General features: G+C 39.6%; 1 protein-coding gene across 4 annotated transcripts in view; it reads right to left on the reverse strand.

The window, feature by feature from the left end:
• Positions 1-7875, reverse strand: part of RAB1A (RAB1A, member RAS oncogene family) — a 34877-nt gene extending 27002 nt beyond the window's left edge. For 3 of the 4 annotated variants that reach the window (XR_007461980.1, XR_007461979.1, XM_049650330.1), the window contains exon 1: positions 7498-7868. Coding sequence is in view for 2 of the 4 variants with exons in the window: in XM_049650330.1 (XP_049506287.1) it covers positions 7498-7520 (23 nt within the window). In the remaining 2 variants the exon portion in view is untranslated. Of the gene's footprint in view, positions 1-7497 lie in introns of all 4 variants that reach the window. The other variant, XM_049650332.1, reaches the window with a different exon arrangement.
• Positions 7876-11491: the final 3616 nt, after the last annotated feature.

Here is an 11491-nt window from a genome sequence, read left to right on the forward strand (position 1 = left end):
GAGTCCATCTTTCACAATCAAAACCCACCCCCCCCCCATCCCCTGCCCCAACTCCTAGCATATTCCAACTAATGACAGAGAAAGGGCTGGCTATTTTCTTTACCAAGCTTTCTTGTAAGGTTGAAATTACCCCCGTGTGTGTGTGCATGCATATACACACACACACACATAGGTATGCATTTACTAGAAGATTTTTTTTAAATTTGTATTAAGAAAATTGTTAAAGTAGACAAAAACAGACTAATTGGGTGATGAGTAATCATGTGTGAGAAAAGCTTTAAAACTGAAACCACTGGCCATTTATAGTCTAATATCCCTTATTAGAATATTAGAATATGTCAAATAACATCTCTATAGCACTGTACAGTTTACTCTTGAGACTCAGAACTGAGGTGGTACTAATCACATTTTATAGAGAAAGAAACAGGCTAAAAACGCATAAATGACTTGCAGAGGTAAGTGTCAATCTGAACTTAAACCTAGGGTTTGTAACTCCAAATGCTGTTTTTTATCACACCATATTCCTTCAGTGATGTATTTTACATACTCAGATGATAAAAACCTTAAGTTAAGTCATACATATAAAACCTATCAGAAGGAGTCAAACGATTATGAACTAGTACACAGGACCTGACCAAATACAAAGTAAAGTGTGATTCACTGCTTAAATTAACTTAGAACATTTGTGTTGGTAGAAAATAAGTCAGCTTGGCTCAAAAAAGCATGGTAAATTTTACAATTCAGACTTCATTAGCTTTAGTAAGTGATGAATCCAATTGGTCTTTATGAAGACAGGTGCTAGCCACCAATCTACAAATAAAACACTAAATGATTATCCAGTGTGTATTTCACAAAGTTGCTTCAAATGTCCTTTTATAAACCTAGCTATTCGACTATTTGTATAAGTTTCATCAAACACTTAAGACTATATCACACTTGGCTAGGCATTATCCTAACTATATCCTTTACTGAGGTAGTAAAGATACTACAGAAATGATCTATTGTTCTTAATGCAAACACTAATGTTCTGTGAACTTCATGTGCCTGTTTCAAGGCTCTTGGAAACAACTCATATTAGTAATTCAATGAGAAACAGAAAGGTAGCATTTTAAAAAAAAGAGAAGAAAAGCACAGAATAGTTCACGAAAATAAAGCATACCCAAATAAATCTCACATTTTAAAGCTAATTAGCTCAATACCAGACTTTAAATTAAACTGAGTATAAACAGCATGCACTTTTATGCAAAATGTTGTAAGTATGTATGCACAAAGGGAGCATGTCCACAGATTTCATCAAATGCTCCTAGGGGTACATGACCATAATAAATGGGTTAAGAAAAACTGCTTTATATTTACCCAAAGAATACAAGAACACTAATTCAAAGGGATACATGTACACCTATGTTTATAGCAACACTATTTACCAGAACCAAGATATGAAAGCAGCCCAGTGTCCATCGATTGATCCATGGACAAAAAAGATGTGGGGTGTGTGTGTGTATATACACAATGGAGTATTATTCAGACATAAAAAAGAATGAAATCTTCCCATTTGCAACAACATGGATGGAGCTAAAGCATATGATGCTAAGGGAAGTAAGTCAGAGAAAGACAAATACCTTACTTCACTCATATTTGAAATGTAAGAAACAAAACAAAAGGGGAAAAAAATGAGAAACAAATCAAGAAACAGGCTCTCAGTTATAGAGAACTGATGGTTACCAGAGAGGAGGGTGATGGAGCGTGGCTTAAATAAGCATGGGGATTAAGGAGTGAATTTGTGGTGATGAGCACCAGGTGATGTATGGAAGTGCTGAACTGTTGCAGGTGTAATTGTACACCTGAAACTAATATAACAATATATGTTAACTGGAATTAAAAAACAAAACAAAAAAAGAATAACTGCCCTAAATCAAGTTATTGGAAAATATCTATAGGCAGAGTGAAAAAAACAAAGAATAATTCCATTTAAGTACTATTGTTATTCAAAGGAAATATATTCAGACAAGTTGAATCTATCACTGTTCATAGAAAACTTCAATTACATAATTTATGTAATTGCTCACTAGTTTGAAGCACAGACTGCAAAAAAAATGCCCCCGAAGCCAGGTGGCTGGCACATAGTAAGCACTCGTTAAATAGTAGCTTCTGTTAAAAAAAAAAAAGATGTTTCCAAAGAATGGTCCCCCTTATAAACAAAGGCGTTTACATGAACACCACCTGTCAGAATTAGGAAATCTACAAACAGGGAACAGTGTAAACTTAATCAGAACCTATCACAACCTTGGATTTAATAAAGCAGAGTGCTCCTAGCAACTGAGCCAACCAGTCACAAAACTACCAAGGAAAACTTCATTTCCTACTCCTCCTCTGTACCCCATTTCTCAACAAACCAACACTTGTTCTCTCGCTCCTCAGGACTATTATTTTTTTCCAAATATCACCCCACATTACCCTTTTATTATCTGAAACACTCACAGAGCAGTTTGAAAGAAAAGCCAAGACCTAGGTGTTCTTCCCTAAATAGTATTCTAGACATCAAAAAAGCAATCTCAGCTCCACCTTCTACAGGAAAAGAGAGGAGTAGTCTGACCATGCCTCTCTCCTTGGTGGGGGAAGGGGGGAGGCATTTTGCCTCTTTTACTGAAACTCCAAAGTTGAGCTCAGACAGTGGTAAAAAGCTGATAAGCTACATATCTAAAATACCTCATGCATTGGCATTCTATATCCATTTTTAGTTTATTTTCATCTTAAAACACTCAAAGTATTTTTTAGCAAACCTTAAATCTCAGAAACCTTAAAAAGCATTTTACTTGACCTTAAATATTTTCATACATTAGAAACAGACAAGAATAGATAACATTAGCAAAAAAAAAAAGCTATTAATTATCAAAAATGAAACTTTACTACAATGGCAAATAGTAAAACTATCCTAAACGTATAGTCAAAAGTTGCCAAGGAAAGAAATACATGCACACAAAGGATTGCTAGTAGGATGTGAATATAACAAAATGGTAGCACATAGATAAATTACTAAGACTGCTTTCAGAATAAAAAAGACTGAAATATCCAAGAAACAAAATTAGAAAGCAAAATTCTCTTTAAAAGTCAACTAAAGAGTTTTCAAGAGAACACTGGATTCTGAAGCTCTTTCATCTTTTAATATTTTTTAAAATTTTTTATTTGGAATATGTAAGAAACTGTCAAAAATTCTCATTTTAACTTAATGATAAAAAAAATATTAAATGCCAAATTTCAGTTCTCTTCAAATGACCTGACAAGATCATATATTCACACAAAACTCTTAAGATTCATGCTGTAGATTCTACATAGCTGCCGGAAACACACTCCCCAAAAAAAATCACACATGCTGATTCTCTACAGAAATTAAGAAAGTATATTCTGGATGGTGAGAATACTGGTTATTTTTCTTCTTTAAACTTTTCTGAATTTTTCAAACCATTACCAACACCACCCAAAACTCATCAAGACAACCAAAAAAAGGCAACTTACTTTAATTGATTTCTTTTCTAATAAAAAAAGTTCTAAAAAAAAAGTGTATGAAAGCCAATTATGACATACTTATTATTGTCAGATAACAAAACATATTAAGTTGCTTTTACTTTCAAACTCTTATGTTAAAAGTGCAGGCAGAAAAAAAAAAGAAAGAAAGCAAAAGGCAAATGCTCATTAAGTCTACTATTATTAGTCTCCTGTTAGAAGAGCAAAGTTTGAAAGACTGATTAAATCCTGAGCCATGATCTCAAACATCATTCGGAAGCCGTGTTAAAACATAAACAAGGCATTTACTATAAAACTTTTTTTAAATGTTTATTTATTTTTGAGACAGAGAGAGACAGAGCATGAGTGGGGGAGGGGCAGAGAGAGAGGGAAACACAGAATCCGAAGCAGGCTCCAGACTCTGAGCTGTCAGCACAGAGCCTGATGCGGGGCTCGAACTCACGGACCATGAGATCGTGACCTGAGCTGAAGTCGGACGCTTAACTGACTGAGCCACCCAGGGTCCCCACTATAAAATTTTTCTACATTAAAGAACTACAGGTGATCCAAGAAGACGACTATAGTCCTTCCTATTGTAGTTAATTGGTATATCCATGATAAGTACCCACACTTTATTCTTAACACACTCCTTACAGATGAAGTAGCCAAAATGGTTTTCTTGACATTAAAAAATCCACCAAAAGCTTATGGATTAGAAAAAAATGTTTCTGGTATGACAATAATGCTAAGTATTTCTTAACCAGTGTGCTGAAATAATCACTGCCTGCTTCACCACCTAGCTCAAAAAATCTTCAGATCTCCAGAAAAAAGAAGGATTTGATCTTTTCACCTACTTTTCCCACTATTCAGATTCCACTTCCAGTTGCTTTTTCTTTTTGTTTGTACTTGAAATTCACAAATCAGTCATTACCCTTAATTTCTGCCATAAAGATAACCCAGGATTGTCATTTCTCCCATATTAGCCAAATAATGTAGAAAGTAGTCAAAGGGACAGCTTAAAATTTAATCTTTGGCTGCTATATTTCTCATTCTCCTCCTCCCAAACCAAGTTTACAACTAAAAGATCATAAAGTAATATAAGTAATATAAGATTGCAATAGGCAATCTTATATGTTGATCAATAATCTAAAAAAACCCTGTTCCTTCTGAGAGAACCAAATTTTTTCTTTTATCAAGAACCCATTTTCATTTTATCAAATTCAGTGGCACCCATGAAGCAGATTTTAAAAGTTTCTAAAAGGAATAAGATAAATTAGATGATAAACCAAAAACAAGGAATATTTAGAGAGCACTTTTAAACATTATCTAGTGTTCTACCCTTTCACATCAACATATGTGTATGCCAAAATACACACGTATTGTAACGTATATTATACCTAACATACACGGCTATAAGTATAAGCTGTTAAGACAACACCATAGAATTGTGAAAGCACTCACCCATTAAAAGTTTTAATTTAAGAAAAAATAAAAGATTTTAAAGTTTAGAACAGGTACTAAAGTAAATACACTTATAAGAATTTTTGTTCTTTTCTCTATTTTCCGATTTTTCATTAACTACTTTTATGATGGTTAACTTCATTAAAGACAAAAAGAAAAAACGCAAGTCACATTGTTAAAAATCTGCTTGCTGCTTGCCCTTGTGACCTTCCCTAATAAAATACCCATCACCTCCTCTCCAAGTAATTTTCACTAATGCTCTTCAAAGGTTTTCCCAACTCCTATTTTATTAGACACAGTCTAGACTAGAAGTATTAATTGGCCAGTTACGGGCATACTCGATAGCAGAAAAAGTATAAAAATGACTTCTGGGTTTGATCCTGTTGAGATCATTAATCTAACGGATGGTTTGGCACTTACTTACGAATTACTATCATTGCCATTTATTAACCATTTTTCTTTCTTCTCCCTTGAAAAATCCTCCCCACTCCCTGGAGCTTCTCTAAATCTACTGCTAATAATTCTCTCACAAGCCTCTTTTCTATGAATTCTTCCTGAACCCAACTGCCCAACCACAACCCTCCACCCTCCTGTGAACTCTTGTTGTTCCTATCCATGCTGCACATCTGGAATGAACTCTACTGGCATTTACCAAACCATTTTCTATATTCCATTATACACTCCTTAAGGGTAAGGATTATATTCCTAAATCCTAGCACTACTAGAATGTCACACATGATAATGACATGACACACACCACCTGGAGTGCTCTTCTTTTGCATACACTTGAATCTCACAACTACCCTGATAGGAATACTGACTGCTATCCTATTTTATAGAAGGAGGAACAAATTCAGAGGCCAAATAATTTGTCATGGTTCTGTTAAACTAATCTTCAAAATCTATTTATAGTACTAAATATATTCAGCAAATAGAAGGAACTCCCCTAATGGACAAGGTTTACAGGTCTCCATAAAGTGACAAATCCATGTACTTTATTGTTGCCAGGAAAACCACCAAATTAGGATCCTCAAGTTCAACTCTCCCTAAATGTGCAAAACCAACTTTGTCCTAGGAGTCTGATAAAGAAATTAAAAACTGCCAACATAGCAAACATGGCACTATGGGAACACGATCCTCAATTTCTTAAAGTATGTAAAATGTTAATGAAATAGAATGGCTTCTGTTTAGTGCAAAAGGGGACATTTCAGCATCAAACCACCGTATTACAAAACTTGAAGTCAGAATGCATTTTGCAAGAACCATGTGACACACACATGACAGTCAGCTAAACTGATGGGTAGACCTTTTAGGGGAACTGTTTAGCACTAACTGACCAAAGAAGCAAATAAAGTCAACTTTTAAAATACTGACTTTTGCTTAAAAAAAAAAATTCCCTCTCTACCCCAAAGCCTTCTGATGCTGAAGAACACCAATTAAATCTCCTCCATTCATTAATTTATATATGTAAGCTGAAGGAGGACTTTTTTTTTTTTAAGGGCCATTAAAGAGAGCCCAAAGAAGTCTTCCCAAGAAAAGTGAACACCAGTTCCCAGGAAAGGTGCCAGGTGTGTCACATATGCTGTGGTGACTTCTTGAGTAAGAAAAAGAAATGCATTAACTTTTCATGACACGTCATGGAACCTCATTCCCTATCTTCGAGCATTCAAGAAGGTAATCCAAAACCTACAGATCATAGAGCCCATTCGTTTCTCTTTCAACTTGACAGCAGTCTTCCTTTAGTTTGATAACATCAGAAAAATGTTCCTACGTCTTAATTGTTTTTCTTTTCTCGACCTACACAAGACAAAATGACTGGAGTGTCCTCTAAAAAAAAAAAAAGTAAGAAAAAAAAAAAAAAAGGCAATGGGCCCCGTGAGTTCTTGAAGAACCCCAGGGAATAAGTTAAAAAAACAAAACTAAACTAAAAATGTAAAATAAAATCTCTTCTCACCATCTACTCATTCCCCTCAATCCCACGCAGTGGGAAAAGCATCCATATTACCTGCAGCCTGGCCGGGAGAGTGAAAGAAAGAGCCAACAAGCTCAAGATTTACAAGTAAAGCAGGTTTCCACCCTGACGATTCTGACAGCTCCGCAGAGTGCGGGCGCAGGGTCTGACAGTGCCCTCTAGGACAGCTCTCCCAGTCTATCCTCTCCCCCCTTAAAAATAAGTCTTCCTTCAAAAGTCACTGCCTCTGCGAGAAACTACCCCTTCCCGCCGCCCCACCACCGACTCCCAAACTCCCCAACCCCCTCAACAGACTATTCCTCTGCACCGGCCCGGCACTGAGGGCCTCCAACCAGACCCGGTCCAGGCCCGGGCGGCTCACCCCTCCGACCCGACCCCTCCCCCCGGCCACCCCTCTTCCGTCAGACAATGGGGCCCGACTCCGGGCCACCAGCATCTCCTGCCTTACCACCCTCACCTCACCCTGGCCGAGGCCCTCACTCCCGCCTCAGCCCTCTTCGCCCCTCTTAAGCTTTTCCAAGCAGGCCCACGGACCCAGCCGACCGGTGCTCTCCTGCACTCACTATTCGGGATTCATGCTGGACATGTCACTGCAGCTGCCGCCGCCGCCACCGCCGCCCTTGCTGCTGCAGCCGCCGCCCTGACTCTCCGCGCCACGGGTAATCGAGGGAAAGGAATGAGATAGGCTGTTCCGGGAGAGCAAACGTATTCCCCCACTCCGTCCCCTAAGAACACAATCAGCAGCCGCCGCCACTCAGCTATCGCTTCCACCCAAAATGGCCGCTGGCGAACCAGGAAATAGGAAAGCCTTAGACCGAGGGGTCTTTACACAGCCCAAAGGGCGGCCGCACCGCGTGGGACGCCGGGAAAGAGAGTTCGAACCCACAGCGGGAGCTGGAGATGGACGGTGCGGTGTGTCAACCAGGACTCAACTTCCCGTCACACCCCGCGCCTCTGGCGCATGCGTACTTGAGAGCTTGTCGCTCGCCCCATTCCCCACTCTCTCACCTCCCCACCCTCTTGCCCCTCCCTGGTCCCCGCCCCGCTGACTCGCTGGCTTGGACTTCGCTCGGACTCCCCCTAGCGGATTGGCTAAGACCGAGCGGCCCTGGTGATGTCATCAGTGAGACGTGGCAGCCGGACGAGTCAGACCCCCAAGGGGGAGGGGGAGGGGAGGGACAGAGGGCGGTGCCGGCCAAGGCTGGAGGATGAGGGTGGGGGGTGATCTGGGGACTCCCAAAGGTGAGGAGAGAAGGGTAGAAACCAGAGGGACTGCTTTAGAGCGGAGGTTGCGAGGACGGGCAGGCTGGAGGATCTGCCTGGCGGGTCCGCCTGGCGGGTCCTTCCGCCTATGCGCCTTTTGCTGGCCTGACCAGCCTGAGGCTGGAGCTTTCCAGTTGATCCCAGGACGTCCGCGTTAAGGACGGAAGAGGAATTGAGGGGCCTCTGTTCACAACTTCGGGCCTCTGGAGAACACGGAGCCGTTCTTTCAGTTCACTTCCTCACTCACCCAACCTTACTGGGTCTGTTTATCGTCTAGTGTTGGTTGCAGACACTATTTTCTTTTTTCATTTCTTACCATTTCCTTTACACCCCGGCTCTGATCACCTCAGCCTGGATGTTACAGTAGCCTCCAAGTGGACTGCCTCTATCTCTTCTTTGTCCCAGACATTTGCAAACGCAGCCAGATTTATCTTCCTGAAACAGCAGTTCCATAACAAACCCTTAATTTTCAATGGTTCCACTTTTCGTGGATGCGATGCAGCCCAAAGTCAGCCAGAAATTCAAGGTCTTCCTGCTCTGGCCCAAGGCTTGAGGTTGAACTGTAATTTTAGTTGTTATTTAATGCTGAGCTGTTCTGCAAGATAGAAAAATAATAAGCGATGGAAACATGCAATTCATCACTACATAATGCCTAGAAACTCTGGGAGTAATATTAACATTTTAAAAACCTAATAGTCTTAACTCTTTAATCAGCTCAGGAATTTAAATCTCCACTAAACTTTAACATATTATCTTGGGTTATTTAATTGCAAAGGGCATAGTATAATACATTGTCCAAAGTTTATCTTCCAACTTGTTCTAAGAACCAAGAAAATTATCTCCCAAGAGCGATTGCAAAATCACTTTAAATTCCCATGACACCATAATACAGAAGGAAGGCAGTTCTTATTACCCACTTACTAACTATACCCCTTAGCCCCAAAATTCTGCCATGTTGCCTCAGCTGACAACCTCATCAAATAGCACACTAGAGTTCCTTCACATCATACTGGCTTCAGAAATGAACATGGTGGCCACACCAGCAGAAAGAAGTACCTTGAACTGATCAGTGATAGACCTAAAAAAAAAAAAAAAAAAAAGTTTATTACCCTGGACTCTTGTCCTTTCTTGCTTATTGTGATTTCACAGAAGAACAACTGCAAAGAACTTATCCTGAACTAAAAATAGTTTTTAACCTGCCCCTTCCTTTGGAAGTATACCCCTAAACTTCCTTTAATTATCTATTTCCTTTCCCAACAAAGAGTTACTTCCTACTTACTTTTAACTTCAGTGAGAGAGTAGTTGTGAGAATTAAATAAAACAGTATAAAGCATATAACACTATGACTATGGGTTACTTAGCATTACCTTTCTCCTTCCTTTAACTCCCTCGGAAGTTTTAAGTGCATGTGCTGTACACTAAGAACAAAACATCTCATATCTCAGTTATGATGGTGTGATATGCAAGGAGATCAGAGACAGCTTAGCCTGGGATTGGTGGGTGGTTGTTTCCTACCCACTAGCAAAACTTAGGTCACTTACATTAAGACTTCCTTGGGGCACCTGGGTGGCTCAGTTGGTTAAGTGTCCAACTTTGGCTCAGGTCATGATCTCATGGTTTGTGAGTTCGAGCCCCGCGTCGGGCTCCATGCTGACAGCTCAGAGCCTGGAGCCTGCTTTGGATTCTGTGTCTCTCTCTCTCTCTGACCCTTCCCTGCTCATGCTCTGTCGTTCTATCTTACAAAAATAAATACACATTCAAAAAAAAAAAAAAAAAAGACTTCCTTCCCAAACTTAGAGTGTCCGTCTTGCTGATTCAAACTTCAATATATTTTATGTTTAGGTGTTTAACTGCTTTTGTAGCTCGGATTAAGAAGTCAGAATAATTCATTAAACTAGTGTGTGCCCTGTCAACTGCCCCACTGCTGAATCAGAATTCTCCTAGGCCTATTTGTCCATTCTTTGGCTCATTCTTTTCTTCCTTTATTTTTTCTTTCCTTCCTTCCTTTCTTCTGGTCTTCCTTTCTTTCCCTTTTCTTCGCCTTTTCATTTATCAAATATTTGTGACCTGGCACATAATGAATGTGTTTGGAACTTGTGCTTGGAACCATGAGCAATGTAAAGGTGAATGATTATAGCTCTCTGCCTGCAAGGCGATTACAACCCAGTGAAAGAAAGATGTGTACACAAATGAAGCCTATAGGGGGAAATGCTATTTAAACGATATAAGGTGTATAAGGACAAAAAAAACAGGCCAGTGATTGCCAGGAACTAGGAATGGGAGGAGGGAATTGTCTATAAAGAAACACAGGAAACTTTTTGGTTTCACTAAAATACTCTATAACTTCATTGTGGTAATGGTAAGTTACTCAACTATGTATGCTTGTCAAAACTCATAGAAATATACACTTTAAAAGGGGTGAATTTTTCTGTGTATAAATTATATCTCAGTTATGAACCTGACTTTCAAAAAAACGATATGAGCTTAAAGTACAGAGGAAGGAAACAATTCTGACTCAGACTATTAGGAATGTTTTCATGAAGAAGGTGACATTTGAATCAGGCCTCGAAAAAAATAAAATACTGATTATTGGCAGAAATGGGGGAGAGGGAGCCATTTATCCTAGAATGACAAAAGAAATGTGAGCATAACCCTAGAAGTGTGAAGATGCACATGTTTAAGAAATAGAAATCACAGTTTCCATGGTAGAAAAGGGAGGAGGTGTTTAGGTTAAAGCAAGTAATGGGGGCCCCCAAATGCCTGCTAAGGAGTTTCAACTTTGTTCAATAGGTCATGGAGAGAGCCAAGAAAAGTTCTGAGAAGGAAAGTGAGGTGATCAGCTCAGTTATTTATTTATTTATTGTTTTTATTTATTATTTTTTTTCCAGCTCAGTGTTCTAAAAGGAGCACTTTGGAGTTCTGTGGAGACTGGAGATAGGGACATTAGTTAAAAGGTAATTAGATTCACTTAGGCAAGAGATGATGTGTCCTGACCTAGGGCAAATTGCATCCAGAATGGAAGGAGAGGAGACTCCAGAGAGAATAGAACCTAAAGGTGTGGAGGGAGGAGAGGAGCTAAAAGTGACTCAGAGACATCCAGTTTACCTGCCAGCATGTAAACCAAGGCCCCAGTTAAAGCCAGAGAACAGAAGAGAGGGGCATTGGAGAGGGTGCAGGTGGAAGACTGGCAGTGCTATGCAGTTTGAGGGCAAAGTTAAAGCTGCCCTGGTGTAGAAGTGCTAGAATGACCAGGAATTGTTCCCCTTCTATATCAGCAAACACACACACACACAC

The sequence above is a fragment of the Panthera uncia genome, assembly GCF_023721935.1.
Source record: "Panthera uncia isolate 11264 chromosome A3 unlocalized genomic scaffold, Puncia_PCG_1.0 HiC_scaffold_11, whole genome shotgun sequence".
Lineage (NCBI taxonomy): Eukaryota > Metazoa > Chordata > Mammalia > Carnivora > Felidae > Panthera > Panthera uncia.